Source organism: Dermacentor andersoni, chromosome 3, assembly GCF_023375885.2.
Source record: "Dermacentor andersoni chromosome 3, qqDerAnde1_hic_scaffold, whole genome shotgun sequence".
Lineage (NCBI taxonomy): Eukaryota > Metazoa > Arthropoda > Arachnida > Ixodida > Ixodidae > Dermacentor > Dermacentor andersoni.
In genome coordinates this window covers 87,413,219-87,434,708 of record NC_092816.1, presented here as the reverse complement: position 1 = coordinate 87,434,708, position 21,490 = coordinate 87,413,219, and the positions used below count along the sequence as shown (strand labels likewise).

General features: G+C 42.2%; 1 protein-coding gene across 2 annotated transcripts in view; it reads left to right on the top strand.

Annotated features, from left to right (window-relative positions):
* Positions 1–5,048: 5,048 nt before the first annotated feature.
* Positions 5,049–21,490, top strand: part of LOC126525293 (uncharacterized) — a 132,342-nt gene continuing 115,900 nt past the window's right edge. Inside the window, exons 1-2 of one of the 2 annotated variants that reach the window (XM_055067503.2) lie at positions 5,049–5,669; positions 7,968–8,093. In XM_055067503.2, the coding sequence (XP_054923478.2) occupies positions 7,971–8,093 (123 nt within the window). In that variant the 5' untranslated portion in view covers positions 5,049–5,669; positions 7,968–7,970. Of the gene's footprint in view, positions 5,670–7,724; positions 8,094–21,490 lie in introns of those variants that run through there. The other variant, XM_055067502.2, reaches the window with a different exon arrangement.

Genomic DNA, 21,490 nt, shown 5'->3' with positions numbered 1-21,490 from the left:
TTTTCGCAGGCATGTACAGTTTCATGCATGCATGAACTCGTTCCAATTGGGAGCAAGTTTTGGCGGCAGTCATTCATTCAGATCCCATTGTAGTTCAGACGTTTGTAGTTTCACACACACACACACACACACACACACACACACACACATATATATATATATATATATATATATATATATATATATATATATATATATATATATATATATATATATATATTCGTGTATATATATATATATATATATATATATATATATATATATATATATTCGTGTATATACATATACATCATGTATATATACATCAACATTCGTGCACTAAAACACGAAAGGTTCCGAGCATTTATAACCGCAATGAACGCAAACGTACGGTAGCGCTCACGTACACAATAAATTATGGTAACAAAACAAAGAGTAATGGAAGCGTGCAGCTAGTAGACTGCAGGAAAAACGGAGACGCATTAAAAAAAAACAAGCACGAATTTTACAAATCCGTACCTGAGCCCCAAATACGCTATGGACATTCTGTAAACTGCATCCGTTAATTCATCTGGAGTGGGAATTATGATCGTATGCATTCGCAGCTTAAACTAATTTCCTACAATGTCTGCGAAAGGTTTGCAAAACGCCTATTCACAAATTATTGCTAGAATTCACACCGGTGTTTATTATATTCATTTTGCCCACTTTACATATATTATTAGGTGATGTTCACCGAATTATGCTCTCAATTTTCATTGCCGAGTTCTAGAATTGTGAACATTATAGTTTTGTTATAAGGGGTGATCACATTTAAGTTTTATGGCGAGTTTAAATATCGCCTGTGGCAGATAGCAAAATTATTGTCCTTGAAATGGATTAGTCGAAGAGGCGGACATTCCTAGCACGTTAAATTGAAACACATATTCTACTAAAAACATCCTTATTATTCACATTATGGCAAATATTGCAATTTACGAATGGTAGCCGGTGATCTTGCAAAACGTATCCAGTTGAAATTAATTGTCAGGATGACACTAGTTAGGGATATTAGTTCCCAAAGTGTGGGACGAATCGCATGGGTTTTCCAGTTACTTTCATGCTTCAATGCTTCATTCTTGCAGCGAGTTTGACGACCAAATGCTTGAGGTCAAACTGGCGTCATCCTGGTAATTTATTTCAAGTGGACACGCCTTGCAAACTCGTCGTCTACAATTAGTAAATTTCAATATGTGCCGTAAGGTAAACAATTAAGAACTTAATTAATACATTTCCGTGAATTAGTTGAATATTTGCTTCAATTTCTCGTTCTAGTAATGTCCACCTCTCCGAAACATACCGCTCAAGGACAAGAATTATGCTACATGCCACAGGCGATGTTGAAAAATTTCATAGACCATCAAAATGATCACCTAATATGAAATTTCATGAATTTTCAGCAGCTTTGACGAAATGTTGGTGGGCTAAATAAAAAATCCGCTTTCCAATATAACCTGACTTTCACTTCTTCTAGCTAGTGCAACAAACCTCATCAAAGTGACTGCGGTGGTTGCCGAGAAAAGCAATTTCTCTGTTATCACGTATTTAGATAGGAGCCCCAAAGCTAGGCTTAAGTAAAAAAGTGTTTGGTACTGCTTGAAAATCAAAAGTTCTATCGGCTCTTGAAATTAAGCAAACCGTCAAGATGGCTAGCTTTAAGGGCGAACAATGAAAGAACAATCTAGACAATGTGCCCGACTAGGCCATATCGCAATCTGCTTAGAAGAAAAAAGCTTTGACGGAATACGCGGGAGAAGAGCCAAGAAAGTATCCTGTGAGCATTACGCTAATGGAATGGAAAGCGGTGTGAAAATATCTGTTAAGCTTAGTCGCAGTGTATAAAACCAGCGTACTGGGTAGCCGCTCTGGAAGGAAAGTCGCGCATGCAACTATGTCGTATGAAAAACGAATGAAATAAAAGCAAAAAAAGGTATTCATAAACACCCTGTTGTTCGTGCACAAATAATGTTGTCGCACAATGTAGAAATACGGGAGAAAAGTTGGTTAATGACTATGTTTCATGCAATTGCTTGCACAAATAGCAGAAAAACTAATGATGGCGCTGGCATGTCGCAGTATCCATCTAAAGGTAATACCGACGATGTAGTTATCTCTCCAGAGGTCTTGGACAGTGAGCTTTAGGAGAGAGGAGAATCAAAATGCGGATGACAATAGTAAAATACAGCCGAAGTAAAGTTTGAAATCCAGAGTAAGGCGTTTGTAATTATTAGAAAAAATAAACACTCTTTTCCACCTAATATAGTTTTTTTTTGTTCAGGTTGTACGAAATGGTCTGTTACTGGCCACCGAGATAACGTGTGCCGTTTTCTGCACGGTATATCGGAGGCCACGCATGATCCGTGCTATCACCTATTTTCTAACTTCTTGAGCTGCTTGCACAGTGGGCGCTGGTTATTGACAATGTAATGTTCTCGGTGAAAAAGCTTGGCCAGGGATTGCATTGTTTTTGACTACGGCGGTGACACGTGTTGATGCTGGCCGACGCCAGCTACTCGGAATGCGCGATTATTCGTAAAGCTTGAATAGCGAATCGTATAACGTCCTATCGGATTTGGTTCTTGTATCGAATAGTCTGTATTTGCATCTGCTAATATTAACCGAATAGTTATTAAAGAGCGAATACTCAAATGTGCGCGATCAAACATAAAATTTGAGCCACCGTGCAATAGAATAGAGTGAATCATCACGGCCGTTATAAACCTAAAACTAGAGCAGCCAAATCTCCGAGCACGCTCTGCATAGCATGGGAAGCCAGATGTTCCTTTCTAAACGGAGCTGATTTGCGCTCTCCAAAATGTCCTACTTATGTAAAACTGTTTTTTTTTTATGCTCGATTTGTACTTGTATCAAGTAATACTGTATGCCGTGGCGCTTTATGACCGAAACTTGCAAACACGTATAATACCCTAGGATAACAACATGAACTGGTAATATTTGTTTCAATTCTCGCTCTTTAGAGTATTCGGCTTTAAATTGGAGTTATTTCCGGCACTATTCCATTCATATCCGTGTTGCTGTCCGACGCTCTAGTGGCACACATCTAGCAGCCTTGTGACAGGTCTTTCCCGGCCAACTACAATTACCTTTTCTTGGGGTCAGTTGGCGCAACAGAGGGGTAACAGGTGATCGTTAGGCGAGGCATTCGTTCTGCAGCGGAAATGAGGATGATTACGGCGAGCAGCGACTACGGCCGCAAGGGGATATGCGCGCTGAATGCGCATTAAACATCGTTTTTTTTTTCTTCTTGTGATTCTGGCTAAACCCAATGCGTTGCAGTTGCTTGTTTATCTACACGCTTCTCCATGTTACAAAGCTCCTCTTAGTTGGTTCCTCTTAATGGCTGCCAGGGAGGTTATGGATGTAAGCATAAGTTCCACAGAAATTTTCCTAGCACCACTTGCACCAATGCAACGGTGAACGTGTCGGAATCTATAGTGGTAGCGGAAATTTAGCAATCAGTTAATAATTTAACGCTTGACACGTCATGGCACTATATATAAGCAATGCAGTTTTAATGCTAAGCATTGCTCCTTCTAACAGCACGGCTTCAGCGTCGCTTTTTTCTGCTCGACTGTGCCCTCTGCAGCTGTTCACATTCTGGGATGTCAGTCGATGTAGCCTTGGCGAAAGAGCGCAGGTGTTCACTTTGATAGCATTGCGACGTCCAATAGAATGCTCAGCATTGTAGATTTTCATTTGAACGGCTCTTGTCGCTCAATTTATTGTGAGCGAGTTGTTTTCATGTCTGACAGGAATGAACATCATTTAATTCATTCGCCGAAAGTTAAGCACGTATAGTGCATACCCGAGTGTCAAATTACTGTTTATCTATTTAGTGATGTTATGTTCACGGTACTTTTTCTTCTAGTATCTCAAGGGAGCATCAACTTCCGGCTCAGACGGCGGTGCTGCAGTGAGTTTCAATACCTGTGCATCAATGATACTAAAACAGATGCCTCCCATATTACGCCATGCTCTTACTTCTCTGTCCGTGAGGGACGCAGCTGCGTGGAGTTTCCGCATTAACTGTGCAACACAAGCATTATTTCGCTTCTGTAAAAGTTTTCGAGCGCCTTTTCTTTGAGAATTCTCAGGGCTGCCAAGCTCCGGACTGATCACGCATGCAGTAATGCCTCAAAAGAACTTATTCTTGGGTAAGGTAGTGTGTAGGTTTACTATATATCTGTTGTTCTTGACGCAACATACGAAGCCCAGAGATGCTGGTCTCTGTGTTCTTACCTGTGGCCATGCTTCGTTCTCCGTGATGACCGCCAAGAACCACATGTATAGTAAAAAGTTATACGCGTTCACTAGTGGACGATGTGCTCTATGAGCGAAAACCTAAACGCTTTCGTTTAAATGCTCACTGATGTCAGAGCGCAAATTCTTCTCATAAGAAAAAAAAAATGTTTTTGGCTATTGTATTCTAAGCTGCAACGTCATAAAGAGGAGTACATCGGCTCGCTAGGTGCACAATGTCACTAGGTTGGTGTGTTAGATTAAATATTATCAAATTCTGCTCAATGGCACTTCAAACAACGCTACAAATCAGCTCCATTGCTCAACAAAAATATTGCGGGAAACAATTTATTCATCTAGTAGCTAGTGGGTTTAAAGAATATAACTTTAGCATCGTGGCTTTGAACTCACTCACCACATATTAAAGTTCACTGAACCAACACTTCTACTTTCGTTTTGTTCATGTGCCAAAGGCGAAATCACCCCAGCATACAAATTTCTTCCTCAACCTCACTGCTTTCGCGTTTTGAGCAAGCTAAGCCGCCATTTTCTAACCCGCTTGTGAAGGCGCACTACCTAGCTAGCAATAAAAACAAATCGGCAATAACAGCGGTTCGAGTGATAATGCTAGTTGGCTATGTGAAAGGACTGCGTACTCTCTTTCGACATTATTGGAAACTATTGAACATTTGGCAGCATTATTATTAGGAGCCACATGCTCTGCTTCCTTTACATTGCCTACAGTCGTAGTTCATGCTTATAGCATTGTGGTTATGAGCTATCAGTGTGCATACGATTATGATTAGCCTTCGTTGCATGTTCGTGGATTTGTCGCGCTAAAACCGCACTTGTATTTAACACTTGTCATTAACTTCTTTTAGTGTCGTCATTCCCTGCCTTATTACTATATCTAAAGGCAGGTCGACGAAGTTTGTGAAAGCTTCTTATTTGACGTGGTCATGTGCATCTTGCGGGGTGGTGAGGAGGTGCCACAGAGTGCTTGTCGTTTTGGAGTGTGATTTGTATTTGTCGTCACCTGACCGAAAATCCGACATTAGAAAGTTACGTTATATTAGTTCAGGCTAGGTTAGGTCAGAGTTGGATCAATATAGGCGCTCTCCGTACTTCCATGTCACCGACTACCTCGGAAAACTTGCTTTATTTTTGATGGCGAACGCCAGCGTCATTCACAATCTTTGCGGTTGACTCAAAAATTCGATTGAAAAAAAACACGAGAATTGCGGTGTTCTAAACATTGAGACGCTTTCACGCACAAATATTCATAGGTAAACTGATTTCAAAAGGCCTAACAAGAATTGCTACCTTTTTTCTGGCAGCTTGATTTTGTCTTCGCCTGTCTCCTAGGTATTGGAATCACCACTGCCGTTAAGGTGAGTGCAGATCAAGCTTCGTGCAGCCTGATCAACGCAATTACAAAGTGTGATATGTGATCTTTATTGCGATTTGCGACATCTACACAGCATTAGGCTCTCAGGTATGGAAGTTCATTGAAACATTGCACCCCCTGACAAAGACAGCAGCGTTGTAGTCAGCGCCTAAGGGCAGTATTCGCAAATCTGCGTTTGTGTATGTGAATAAACTTTATTACGGAGACCAAGCTGCTAATGCCCTAAGGCCCGGCGGCCACCTTATTCCAGGGTAGCCGCGGCCCTGTGCTGACCGCCTAAACCTGTTCACCAGCTCGTCCTCAGGTCTCGGGCTTGTCAGCGGGCCCTTCCACTCGTCTTCTGTTGGTGCTTGGATAGCCGTTGTGCGTGGGTTCTTTTTGCTTTCCCAGATCATGTGATAAAGGGTGTTTGGTACACTGCAGAATTGGCAGTCTCTTATAAATGTTGAGGGGTACATCGCGCGTAGTAGAGTGCCGTGGAGGTAATTGCCCTTCTGAAGTCGGCGTAGTATGACGGCTTCTTCTCTGCTAAGCTTGCAGTGTGGTAGCGGACAATCCCGCCAATTCTTCTTGTAATGTCCTAGCATATTTTGGTACTTGTTTCGCATCAGTTCGTCTTGGTCTGATGGTACACGATGTCCTAGTGGGGTTGCTCTGCGTGCATTTTCTCCGACGGCGGCACGAGCCACTTGGTTTTCCACCAAGGATTCGTGTCCCGGCGTCAAGACAATGCAGCTTCAGGAATGTCTGGGTTCTTGATGATGTTGAGCGTGGTCTCGGTGATCCTTCCCGACAAAAACAAGATGCCTGCGAGTCTTTGGCGACGATGACCACCACGTCCCATCGCCAGAATCGTATGGCCATTGCTATGGCGATCTGTTCGGCTACCTCAACGTCCCTAGGAACTACTGATACAGCACCTATCTCTTCGTTCTTATTGGTTACGCAAGTGACATATCTCCCTGCCTTGTTTGTGGCGGCGATGGTATACCCTATTTCTACCTTGCTGCATTCTTTGTTTAGCATTTTTGTAGTGCGGTCGCCCTCGCCTGTCTTCTCTTTGTTGTAGTCTGGGTGCATGTTTTTTGTGTGTGTGGATTCTATGGGTATCCTTGCTCTGAGGGTCGGGGGTACCGTTGTTGACTTGACTGTTGTGTTCTTCGAGAGGGTATCCAAGTCTTTTCGGGGCACTTCTACCGGCAGTGGTAAGTTTTATTCTTTGTATTTTACTCGTCTTGTGAGCCTCCGCTAATTTTTCCCAGGTATTATGCACTCCTACATTCAGTAGATTTTCTATTAAGGTGGTGGGTGGTAGCCCTGTCGTCAATCAGTACGTATTTCTTATCAGTATGTTCGACTTGTTTCTTTCACTATTCTCCATTTCTAAGTACGCTGTGCCGTAGGTGATTCTGCTGATGACCAATGCTTGTATGAGTTCCAACGTGTCTTGCTCCTCTAATCCACGTCTTCTATTTGTAACCTTCTTCACTAGGTGTGTAATTTACTCGATTGCTTCTTGAAGTCGCTGTAGTGTGGCCAGCCCCGCTCCATTGTTCTGGAAGGCTAATCGAAGGATACCTAGCGTAGTAACCTTTCGGGTGGGGATTCAATTCAGCGTAACTTCATGATCTGATGTCTCCTGTGGGGGTCACCCCCTTGTTCTCTTTCTTACAATCAGGATTTTCGATTTCTCAGGGGCGCATGACAGTTCACAAACACCCAGGTACCTTTACGTTCTCTCTACCGCCTCCTGTAAGGCTTCTTGCTGTCTTTTTGCGGATTCCTCGAGCGCCCATATGGTTAAGTCATCCACCTACAGGGCATGTTACCGAGCCCTGGGGCGTTCCTTTGGTCAGGACCTTGGTATTTTTTTGTTTTAAAAGATAAAATTTATCGACAGCGTTTGGTTTTATAAGGCTGGCTATCACCAGTGATCAGCTACTTTCGTAATGAAGTGATGAAACGTGCTAAGTGCTTTGTCCCTATAGCTGCCCTGCGCTAACGTGATTGACGTATTAAGATGCTATAATACAGCTAATCTGTTAATATTACAGTTGGCGCTAATGCATTTAGAAATATAATTGCTGTTACTATCAACTAAGCAGCATAGCTCTCCGCAGTGTCTTATTTCATATTTTGCTCTTCGTTTGACTATCTGCTTATTCATAGCAACATTGTATTGTAAACAGTGCGGGCAGCTTGTAGAATAATGTCCGGGCAAGATCCCCGCTGTCTTCGTTTCATCGCCGTCTCCTTAATTAAATATGTTCTATTGGCGCAGGGCATGGTGCTTTTTTATATACACGACTTCTACGAAGGCGTGAAGCAACAGGGAACACTGAATTCAAATGGGCTCTTGGATGTCTTCCCGCCGCCCATACCTGGCATTACGAACTTCCCTACCCAGGTAGTATAAGCGTTTGGCATCACATGGAATGTCTCAAATGAATAGTTGTACGACGTCTGTCTGAAAACTTCGTGCAGTACGTCTAAAAAAGTTGTCTTCACAATCTCTCGGGTAGATCAATGACGATCACCTTCATAATACTCTACATTAGACACAATACACAGGTTCCACCTATTCTTCCATTGCTCAAAGCACCCTTGGCAGTGCTATTTCATTTATTAATACTGACAGCGTCCTTCAGGGGTGGTAACAGTAGTGGAAAAAAGAGAACGAAACTGAACAGCAAAATAAGTACTACAGATCATATTGAAAACGATAGTTATACATTAGTCAAAGAAAAGAATCATCTCGTGAACTACACACATAAACAAAACAAAAATGCATCACTCAGAAATCAGAACAGCCATCTTATGTAGCAGCAATCTGACCTCATCGCTCTGTGCCAGTGCCATAGATGAAATTATATAAGTGGCGTAGAAATTCAGCTAATGATGTCGATCGAACAGCAGAATCTGGAAGAAAGTTCCAGTCTCTACAAGTTCGGGGAAGATAACTAAACTTGAAACAATTACTTTTTATTGTCGGTAATGGGATAAACTTACTATGACGATGCCTTGATGTTTCATTGGTTTTGATCACAAAGTAACCTGATTTATTTATCTTAAGATAATAATTGCTGAGATGAAGAGTTTTTAGTCTTTCATATGGTTTCATGGTCTTTCATGGTTTCTAGCATAGGTAGTTGGGCTTGCTGGCAGAGATCTGTTGAAGAATGGTTCCGGCGGTATTTATTAAAGACAAACCTTACAGCGACTCGCTGAATCCTATCAAGCTTGTGACAATTAGTTGCTGCATGAGGATCCCATATTACTTTAGCGTATTCGATTATCGGTCTTACTAGGGTTTTGTAAGCGTGGCACTTTACATCCGGAGTAGCACTGTGCATAGTGCGTCGCAGGTACCATAGTGTTTTACAAGCTTTGGAAATGACAATTTCAATGTGGGAATTCCGTCGTAGATCTGATGTAAATGTTATTCCTAGGTATTTATACTGAGCGACTCTTTCAAGCATATAACCGTTGATTTGATCATTGTAATGAAGAACGTTTTTCTTTCTAGTTACTGACATGAACAGAGACTTTTTAAAGTTTAACTCCATCTGCCAGTCGTTACACCATTTCACTATTCTTTGCAGAATTAAATTTAATATAATCTGATCATCAACTGCATTTACGGTACTGTACATCACACAGTCGTCAGCAAAAGGTCTTAATAGAACATCAATGCTATTTTGTAAATCATTAATAAAGTGCAAAAATAGGAGTGGGCATAAGGCGCTACCTTGCGGTACACCAGAAACAACGGGAAGAATGTTGGACTGACAACCTCTAACAGTTACATACTGTTCACGAGAGGATATATACGCAGAAAACCATTGTGTGAGTGTCTGATTTTTAAAGACCGCATAAATCTTATATAACCATTTTTGGTGCGAAATTTTATCAAATGCTTTCGCAAAGGTATATAATGTCTGTTAATTTTGTGAAGCGCTAAGCATCAGTGTCGGTCTCATTTGAATTCATTCATTCATTCAATAAATCAATCCTTCAATCACTGAACACTCAATCAATCATTTAATCAACTGCGATTTTATTTCTAACATGGTAGTTGTGCGACAACCCGGGCGCAAAGAGGCGAAATGCAGCTAAAAGGTTCCTGGGTGCTTCCCATACACCACGCAGTATGCACAAGAATTTATCTCGCCCGCCGTGGTTGCTTAGTGGCTATGGTGTTCGGTTGCTAGGCAGGAGGTCGTGGGATCGAATCCCGGTCACGGCGGCCTCATTTCGATGTGGACGAAATGCGAAAACACCCGTGTACTTAGATTTAGGTGCCCGTTAAAAAACCACAGGTGGGCCGAATTTCTAGGAGTCCCCTCACTACGGCATGCCTCATAATGAGATCATGGCTTTGACACCTAAAACCCCATAATTTTTAAAATTTCTCTATAGCGTGCACAGAAGCAGCTTAAAAGCATAATTAATTTAAAGCATGTTTAAACATAAATGATATAAAATACTAATGAACTGGGTAGTTATATGCATTGAAAACAATATTTATTTATGGGCCAGTTATGAACTGACGAAGTCATCTGCGTACATCACTATGGAAATACCATTATTTACTTTATTAACATTGTTTACGTACACGTTATAAAAAGATCCAGGAGACTCGCTGTGGACTACCTGATGTAACACTTTAAGAGGACATGCAATTACTAACCATAACACACTGCTCGCGACTATTAAAGTAGGTCTCAAGGAAGAAATAAGCTACACAACCTACAACATAGCTGCAAATTCCTTTGAAAGAATGTAGTGGTTTTAATAGCTAAAGGTTCTTGGCTAATATATACAAACATCATGTATTACTTCGTCTTTTTTTGGTATTGTAAAGAATAATTTTTATTCAGAATTTACAACGCTGTTTCCGTCAATTATCCCTGCCGAAAAGCAAGTTCGCTATCAGAAAAGCCATCGTAGTTCGTAAAAAATGATTACATGTAAAAGAATAATTCATTGAGTACCCGTCTAAAATACTGGGAGTATCTATAGTGGTCCATAGTTAGTAACTTGGTTCATTTCGCCTGCTTCATACATAACCGTTACTTTTGCATGTTGTATCGCACATGGAAGACAAAAAGTTAATAATACCTTATTAATATATGCTCGAGGTGGTGGGACATGGTATGTCATACGTATATTGCTCGCGCAATCTGTATATTGTTAACATCTGCAGTCATTCTGTTCTTCCGAACCATAAATACGCGACAAATGTCACGCTCCTCTGTGGCCCCACTGGAAATTGTTTAATTGCGGAATTTAATTGCCGATGCTTTGGGGAAGTCATGTGAGGGTTTTACGATATCTACAAAGTCAGAATTCATGTGCTCAGCCAAAGATGCCGAAAGCCGTTTATAAATTGTTAGTTCACTGTTTCTGAGTTTCAAAACTTCATTAACACTTTCCATGATTGTTCAGTAGTCATCTGCGATATTTGAGAGAAGCGTCCATCATAATACAGCGGTTTAGTTTTCTCAGTTCCGAGTTTAATTGGTTACGGCACTTCTTAAATATATTAGCTGGAATGGCTTTCCTAATGAGAACAAATGTTGATGAACTTCAATTTTCTTGTGTCTATATTTACCATGTTCTGGTCTATTCTACGGTTTTCTTATGTCTTTTGCTCTTTTGAAATATAAATATGAAACAAGCAATATGAATTGGCAAAAACGTGGACATAAATTCAGCGTAGGTATCAAAGCCATTGGAGAACTTTTTCTTGTGATGTAAGACTTGAATACCTGATCACACTGGGTGATTGATTGCTTATGTCTGAACATACACTAATAACAGTGCGGACACAATTATTTAAGTTTATGGCTAAGCGTTCAATTGTCATCACATCCCCGAATTGCCGCCCCAGAACACGCATCTGCATTCATAAAAAAAAAAAAAAAGAAATTCGCAGGGGACTAAATCTGGCGAGAAGAGAGGGATCCTAGCACAGTGACAAAATATGTGCCAGAATCTCTGCCACTACTAATGCAAACTGCACAAGAGCATTATCGTCGTGCACATTCCGACAAATTTGGTGAAACGCGGGGCGCACAATCTCTGAGACGCTCACCTCCAAGTAGACAGCTGCGTTGAAAGGTCGATGTTCTGTTACAAGTTCGTGTTGCACATTTTCGTAGCAGTCAAAATACGATGAATGCGACTTTCTATTGCTTTGTTCTGCAGCTTTCTTTTTTCTATTTTTCTCATCGCTCATTTTTTTTTTCAGCTTCTTGTTCAGTACGGCTTCTCCTCGAAGTCGCATTCGTAAATCCATGTTTCGTCTCTCGTGACGACTCTTCCAAGAATTCACCGCTCTTATCCGATTTTTTAAAGTCAATGCGGTATCTTTTTTTTCGTTGCAAGTTTTGCTAAGGAGTCGGCAGTTTCCAAATATTCCGGTAAATTGCGGTCAACAGACGACTTTTCCAAAGCAAGAACGTTTAATAGTATTCTGACAGCCACTCGCCAGTCACTGAGCACGAGATAAGTAAACGATTGTTGTGTTGATCGTCGCACAACGTGGCGGGCCGTCCTGACCTTGCATCGCCCTTTGGGTCTTAACAGCATTCCTGAACGCGCTGGGTGAACTTGACCACAGTTCTTCCATTTAAGACATCATTTCCCACGGCATATTGTAACATTTTACGAACTTGTATACCACTCTTCTTCAATTTCACAAGCAATCAAATATTGATCCATGTAAGCACTGCTCGTTAAATTTCCATTTCGACAGAATAAACACAGGACGCACAAAAAGCGCATGCATAAAGTTCTGATTTGTCATGCAGCAGGGCAGCTTGTAGTGTATATCAACTGTGTTCCTTCAAGTGGAGAGAGCGTGAGTGCAACGTCGCTACGACTTTTTAAAATTTATTGCTTACTCGCATCATGAGCTTTGGGCACAGGCTTCGTCGATCATCATCATCATCATCATCATCATCATCATCATCATCATCATCATCGTCCCATTTTATGTCCACTGCAGGACGAAGGCCTCTCCCTGCGATCTCCAATTACCCCAGTCTTGTGCCAACCGATTCCAACTAGCGACCGCGAATTTCCTAATTTCATCGTCCCACCTGCCGTCCTCTATTACGCTTCCCTTCTCTGGGTACTCATTCTGTAGCCATAATAGTCCAACGGTTATCTAACCTGCGCATTACATGACCTGTCCAGCTCCATTATTTTTTTTCTCTGAATGTTAATTAGAATATCGGCTATACCCATTTGCACCCTGATCCAAACTCTTTCTGTCTCTTGACGTTATGCCTAGCATTCTTCGTTCCATTGCTCTTTGCGTGGTCCTTAACTTGCCCTCAAGCTTCTTTGACAGTTTCCAAGTCGCTCCCCATATGTGAACATCGGTAAAATGCACTGAGTGTACACCTTGCGTTTCAGTGATAATGGTAAGCTTCGAGTCGGGAGCTGACAATGTCTGCCGTATGCGATCCAACCCATTTTCATTCTTCTATTAATTTCTTTGTCATAATCAGGACTCCCTGTTAATTGACCTGGGTACACGTACTTCTTCACACACTGTAGAGGCTGTCTGGCGATCCTGAGCTCTCCTTGACCACAAATGCTCCTAAAGGCGCTCAGAGACTTCGCTTCCTATGGGAGCGCTACCACAGATGGGCTGTGGCACAGTGGTTCACGCGCAATTCTAAGGCGACCTGAGCACAGGGCAAACGAAGTTCCAATTTTCCGTGGTACGCCTGGGTCACAATTTTTCCCTCCGTACCATTCAAATATTTTTTTTTATATACCTAAGCCCTTGCGCAGAGAAATGGAATATCCACTGGACGTTCAGTGTCAGGTATGCCACCAAGCACTTGCCAAGAATATTGGAAGCGCAGCTTTCCTGGTGCCTGCGGGAACAGTTGTCCTCCCAGAGGCCTCATCTTTCAGTTTCCCCATCAAGAAGTTGTGTAATCTGATTTGCTCCAATCGTATTTGGAAGGTATTGCACATAAGGAGCTCACGTATGCAAGGTGCTTCGGATATGTTCGCACATTAAATTTCAAAACGCAGTTACTCCAATACGGAACTTGTGCCTGGCGGAAGGCACAAAAACACTATGAGTGTAGTGCATTGCCACGTTCCCGCGCGTCCTTGCATGCATACGTGTCCACGAGGGGTATCTGTTTTTTTTTGCGCAAGTCGTAACGCAACGTCTGCTGCGAAAGTAATATTCATCGCAGCAAACACTGTCAAAAGGCTTCTAGCCCTTGCGATGTACCCAACATGGCTCCATCACGCCCCATCACGCACATGCAAGGAATGCCCGCACGACGCGCAATGGGCGTCCAAGCGATCATGCGCAGAGCGTGTGCTAGCGAATTTAAGCACATATCAGGGATATTTATATCCCCACATTGGGTGCACTAAAGATATCCACTAGATGGCATTATGGTCACTGTGATGGCAGTGATATCCATGCCACGACATAAACTTTTGCCGCATTCCACGACAATATCCACAAGCCTTATGCGCAGTAATGTAACATTGAATTTTAATGATTTCGGTAGGTAAATAATAAACATTTCTGCCCTCATGAAGCGACTGGACGCATGGCAGTTGCGACTTCGCAATCAGCGATCACGCGAGCTTTAGCGTGTCGTGGATTATTACTGTGCGTGTAACTAACTTATTATCGTGAATTATAGCAGGGTGTGTCAGTGACTTAGTAATTCATAGAAAACTTGTAAAACCACGTTACGAGCAGGTCACATGGAAAGAAATGGGGTAGTATGTATAAAAAAAAACTATTACGCTAGTATCGCTCATAAGAATGAATTGCAGTCAATCCAGATGCTGGACATGACATCATAATTTATTATTATTATATAATTAGCGAGACAGTTAGCGAATGGCAAGGATCACTTACGGGCAAAAACATTGTAGATTTGGGCTCAGGTGCAACAAATATGGCACCGAAATTGCTGCACATGTTTCACTGCCTATGTTTCGTTTGTGACGTGCTTTTGAAAGTCCTTTACATTTTATTATGTGTGCTACATATACGGTTGGTAAACTGCGTTATTATGAAAGACTAGCTGTGTCAGCTACTATAAACCAGCGAGATAGGAAACTGATATATGTATGCGCCACTCTTCTCAAACAGCATGAAATGGTATCTTATATAGTCCACCAATGCACGGACACAAGAAGAAACAACAGACACAAACGCTAACTATCAACAAGGATATTTTAGTTACAAGGTCGATCGTACTTATACGCACAAGAAACCCCGTGCAGAGTGATATCAAACCTCAGAGATGCATGATGGCGTGACAGCAATCCTGTAACCAATACACTGTAAAAAACCCGAGAAAACCTAAACGTTGCTTTGCAAATGAAGTCAGCTCTTAAGGCATGCGCAAATAATCAGTTCCTTTGGCGGACAATGACACTGAAGGTTTGCTTATACATTGGTCAGCGGCCGACAGGATGTGCTCGGCTTCTATTATTTATCTTAGACTCATGTCTATTCCTGTCTATGATAGCGATGTCTTCTAGAAGAGGGTGACACGTACACGTCTTGCAATGAAACGCCAGCAAGCCTTCACCTGATACACTCTTCACTTTGTTTCTGTGCGCTCTCCAGCTTTCATTGAAGATTCAGGTTTGACCTATGTAGCATTTACCGCAAAACAGCGAAATACAGTAAACTACCCCTACACCGCGTGCGACGAACTGATCTTTGTGCTTCTTATCACAAATCGGCTTTTTTCTTTTTTTTTTGGTCCTAATCGCGTTAGTGGTTTTACACAGTGTACTTAGCTTGTTTCGAGCTGAAAAAACAACCCGCAGGTTTTCTGGGCTTCCTATTTTTTTCAGGCTATGCGATACCAGCCGAATATATGGAACCACGGCGGTTTTCACCTGGTCACGGCCATTAGCTCTCGTACTTTGACGGGGGCATTTTCTCGGTAGTTTTAAGCAATAATGGTGCTCTTGTAGTTATTTAAGTACTGCTAAGTCAGGCGTTGCCTCGTGCGCGTGACATCTTCCTGATTGCATATTTTTCCCATGGCTTCAAGGCTTCCGAATGTAACTAAGGAATTTCGCCTAAATATTCGATTACACCTAATACAAGAATAGTGACTTGCTCTATGAATTGACCAACCATGTGTTTTTGCTAGGCGCCTATAGATGGTCTGCATTGACATCATTGTGGTCATGACCTTACTAGCACGTTTACCCGCCGCAATGACTTTGCGGCTATGGTGATGCTCTGCTAAGCACGAGGTCGCGGGATCATATCCCTGCTGCGGCGGACGCATTTCGATGGGGGCGAAACGCAAGAACGTCCGCGTGCCGTGCATTGGGGACACGGTAAAGATCTCCGGTTGGTCAAAATTAATCCGCAATCCTTCACTAAGGCATGCCTCATAATCAAATCTTGGTTTTAGCATGTAAAATCCGAGAATTGAAATCTTACCAGCACGTCGAGAAGCTCCGTCAACAAGAAACGTGACAGCAGGACGTTGGTGTCTCGCGCCGAGCAGCAAATAATCCGCAACAGTGATAATCCGCAGAAGAAAAAAATGGTCACTGTCAGCAAGTAAAATAATGTACGCGTGACGGTATTGTGCATCAACGTCATCATGACTACCATGTGCGGGTACAAGTACGGCGAGACGCTGTATCTGTGACGTCACGTGAAAAAATATCTTAAAACCCACCCGAATGTTTATAAACATTCGCTCCAGATAGCTGGGGCGCGTTGTATATAGTTCTGTTGTACACGAGCTCTGCCGATGTTCCACACTGGATCTAAAGCTTGCTGACGATTGTTATGTACGTCCCCACAAAAAATATTGTGCGACTGAAAGTGGTTGCGCACAAGTCCAGCGCACTTTCTTCAACATTTTATTTTGCACGTTAGGCGGTACAATGTAACCTCGTATGACCCCAGCTCCTTATTTATTAAAAGAACCTGTACGATACAGATGGCGGTACACCCACAACGACAAAAGTGAATGTTCCACGTCACTTAAGGAGAGCAACGTGTGCTTGCAGGTGTTGCCGGTTTACGTGCACGGTGACGTGCTCATTGGAACTGGGTTCCCGCCGAATCCTGCAAACCTCGCCCAGCCGTTCGGCGACGCTCTCTACCCAAGTCAGTCTTACGAGCCAACGAGGCCGACTTAGCTGGGAACCTCCAACCCGCTGTGGACATCTTGTGCACGTGTCTGTGATTCAAGACAGCTCGTGCACTGAACTTTGCATTTTTTAAACAATTAGGATGCATTCATCCAGACAGAATAGATCCTGACTTAGGAGTTCACTGGCGCTCTCACAAGACATATACGCGATTCAACTGCCAGTCAACTCGGTCTGTATCTCTAATGACGATAAAACAACAAAAAGAGACACGGGCGGCGCTTTTACAAAAGGATTTCATCCAATCGATTCTATTTCTCACTTATTATTCATTGTTCAGGAGCGACCGATTCCTGTGGTAACGTGCGCGGAGCCGGAATCAGATCACTGCTGGAGCGTGGAAAGAAGTGGCATTGGAATGCAGTAGTTACATTATTCGCGGCCGGTTCTTACACTGCAGAAGCATGCGCACAATCCGTTACACACACTCTCAGAGCACGCGTGGAGCGCGCCACCTTGAACTAATTTCATTTTATATAAGTTGCAACCACAGAAAGCGAACGTGGCTGTGACTTCCCAAAACAGGCCCCTCGTTCCCATTCCTTCGTGTTCATATATTTGGAAACTGCAGAATTCGTAAAAGATCACCTGGGGCAGATAGCGTAACTGGAGCCGGATTGCTAAATGACGTGGACGTGCACGAGAATCGAATAATTTCATGAAAATTGACCAGTGACCTTTATTTAATAAAACGCTTTGTGGCACATATTGCAATTCACGAATCCGCTTGGAACAAATCTTCAGGACGGCACCAGTTTCTGGACATTCATTGCCAAAGTATGCAATGCAATGCATGACCGTTCCAGCTACTTTTGAACTTCACTGTACAATACGGACGTTCTTAAAAAAGTAAAAAAAAAAAGAAAACGCGTGACGACACTGCATTCTTGCTGCAAGTTCCAGGGCGCGAGTCCAAACCCGTGCGATCTTTAGAATTCGTTACCAGCGCATATGCCTTGCAAGCACACCAGCTGTAATTCGTAAATTCCAGTACATGCAACAATTAAGTAATTACAAAGTTGTTTAATTACTTTGATTAGATAATCATGCATTTTGATTTTTCGTGAGCATAATGTCCGCCGCTTCGAGTAATGCACCTCCAATAGTACAATTGTGCGATCTGGCATAAGCGATATTTAAAAGAAATTGAAGTAGGTTCTAAAGAAGCCCCCCGTTTTAGGTTCAAGGGGAGGATATGCGGGGTGATCACTTTCACGCTTTCCGGAAGTTTCAAAATACACCTGTCTCCGAGAGACAATCCTTGAGCTGGAACATTCATAGGCGTGTCCACTTGGAAAGAATTCCCTGAATTACACCAGTTTGGAGATATCTACCATCGAACTCGCCGTAAAAATGGTCCGTTCCATTTCATTAACAAAATGATTTTTACGCATTGAAGCACTAAAGTAACTGGAACGCCCGTGTATTTGGTCCAACACATTGATAAGTAACAACTCGAAACAGATGTCATCCTGGATATTCATTTCAAGTGGATGCGTATGCAATCTCACAGGCTACAATTGGTAATGTGCATTTCGTGCCATAAAGCAAGTAATTGGGCAGTCAATTAGGGAAATTTTGTTTTTTGAATATGTGTTTTGATTTGTGTTATGAATATGTGATTTGAACCACCGCCATGCTTGCATCGCCAATGCTTAAGACAGCCCAAGCGCCTGCGAACCACCGGCTTTTATATAGCAGACATTTCGAGAATTTTTTTTCAGAAATGTATATCTTACACTCTTGTGATATATATATATATATATATATATATATATATATATATATATATTGTCTTTGTAACAAGGTTTCCGACAATTCCATGAAATGTGGATTTGCGTTTTCTTTTTGTGTGTGCGGCAGCTTCAAATAAGACTTTTTTTTCTTGGTTGATAAAGCCGACGGTACATACATACGGTATACATACGTATATATATCCAGCAGGAGGTTGCGGTCGTATAGGTAAACATGGTCACCCGAGCACTGCCTTTGTTCTTCGGGTTGCTGCGCGTCAACTTATCCAAACAGGTCCTCGCCTGGTGCATTACACACACACACACACACACCGAGGGTCGTGGGTTCTAGGACCTCAGTTAACTCTATATTAACGAGGCCTTCGCCTTTGCACCAAACTTCGTGGCTTAGACTTCCGTATAAACTCGAGGCTTCAACTTTCATCGAAGGTCGTGGGTTCGAGCGCATGAATTAACTCCATTTTAATTAACTTTGCGTTATTTTTTGGCATGATGAGTGGCATCGGAGCCAGCTGTGGAAGGAGACGACGACGAACGCGCGAGCAGGGGCACGTGCGCGTGTCCGCGCGAGGCGAGCTCACGTGATTTTCTTTACCGCACGACGTCTTTTCCAGACCAACGGGGGTAGGAGCCACTTACGGCTTTCGCTTTACTAAACGATTACAATTAAAATCTCGGCTGCCTTCATGTGTCTAAAAACGGGAGCGATTTCTCAGAAGCGTTTCCATTTCTCGGTGGGATAAATTACCTATCCATGTTTCATTTACAGCACAATTTGATGGAATAGATATGCAGGAACTTAACGCTGCTCTCGTGACGTGCTCTTAAGAAGGGTTGAAGGAAAATGTAAAGACATTAAAAAGGTTTCGAAAGAGGGGCTAAATCACATGATGCAGAAAATCTTTCCCCGTCCTGCTTGAAACGGTTGAGTTATCTCAAAACTAAAATAAACTTACATAATACATGTAAAGGAATTGTTTTATATAATTGATACCAGCATTGAATCATTATCGTAGTAAACCAGACCTATGACGCTGTGTTCCCTTTCATTTTCAGCGGAATACACGTTCCAGATGCTTCTATACGCACAATGTGGTTCCCGCTATACAATAAAATACAGCACAATGCAACATAGTACAATTGCTAATGAGAGGACCAGTGAGAGCATTGCAGAACAGTAATTTAATCCCGGTCTGCAGAGCTTGCCGGAGCCCGGTAAATGTGCGAAAAGGTTTGGGAGACGCTCAGCTTAGGTGCTAGGTGAAAATTGTTCTCTGTGTACTAACCTGGCTGAAAAGGGTGTCTTTTTTTTAGTTTCCAAATACAAATCAATTGTTCGGTTCACTGAACATTGAAATGGCATAAATGAAACATAGTTTTTTGTGGTATTCGTTTATAGTAAATTTATTATAGTCCACGCGTGAAGCTTCAAAGTGTTTGCTAAGCGAGAAAGCTCATGAACATTGTGCGTTTGGACGAATTTGACTCGTCAACAAGAGCGATGAAATGCGCAGTGGAGCCTTTGCAACATATTTATGTAGATGCAATGAATAATATTGATAGCAATCGGCCTTTTAAAGGCGCCTTTATATTATCTTCAAGAGAATACGTTCATTTGTGATTGCTGCTGCCTGCTGTCAATGTTTTAAGGATGGCTATAGAAGGGAAAGAAGCGAACCACTAAAGTCACCAGGTTACAATTAACCAAACAAATTTCAAATATCTATGCAGTCTATCGAATGCCTTGGAGAAATCTGCAAGAAATGTTTGGCATTAGTTTATTTTAGTGAAAGACTTGATTATAGTGTTATTTCTTTCTGCGTCAGAAAAGTAATATTTGTGTGTTAACGCTGACAAAAGCCGAAATATTGCCGTTATATGAAGAATGTCTGCTTTGCAGATGAAGATTCTTTTGCTGGGAGCCTCTGAAAAACGGGGAGAAGAGCATCATGTTGATAAATTCAAAAAAATAATTTTATTGAGGCTCTTTTAAGAAAGCGTTAATTTTGCGTATAGCCCGTTCCTGGCAAAGTACTCGTAGGAAGAGATGTTAGATACATAGTGAAGTATTTGGGCATTAACGTCAAATACATATTTTATGGGCCGTATTTGAAGTCCAATCCATCAATATCTTGACCCGAACTGTTCTCATCCGAACCACATCCAGTAGATCTGCTCGACAAGTATGTACTTTTGTTGCTACCTAAAGACTCCTGCTGTAGGTAACAGTATCGCTTACTCATACACACACATTTTGGCCTACCCGGCGCATTCCGCCAGCATGAAATAGTTTTCTTGCTAACGAAATTGATTGAAAACAAAATCGCACAGTTTCTCCTATCAGGATCTCTCCATGGGTAAGGCACGTGGGCTCTAGGTTCATGTTATAGATTCACACGTTACGCAGGAATACAAACCTAGGCCTTTCAAGCGCTCTCTAGTGCCCTGAGCAAGCGCGTCTAAATAATTTTTCTAATCTGTATTGTTCAGCCGGTCGTGTGACTATACGGGCGTAAATAAGTCAATAAACTCGCCAGATGACGCCACAAGTTTTTCGCGTGCGTATCTATTGCAGTTGGGCACCAATGGTCAGGCATCGGAATCGTGTGCCCCCCAGATCCTCTTAGTACAGACGTTCACAGGTGTATGGATACTTAAAGTGGTCAAAAGTAGTCGTTAAAGAGATGATTCGGGAGCCAGCGTCTAAAGCACGACACTTTTCAGTGTCTTGATGACCCATGTCGAAACGTTGGCTTCCGCGTTGAAAGTAAAAAAAAAAATAAAACATTTTCGCCCGACAGGCGGAGCATGGATCGCGGTAGCAAATCACTGGAGAGCTATACGAGGCAAGGTT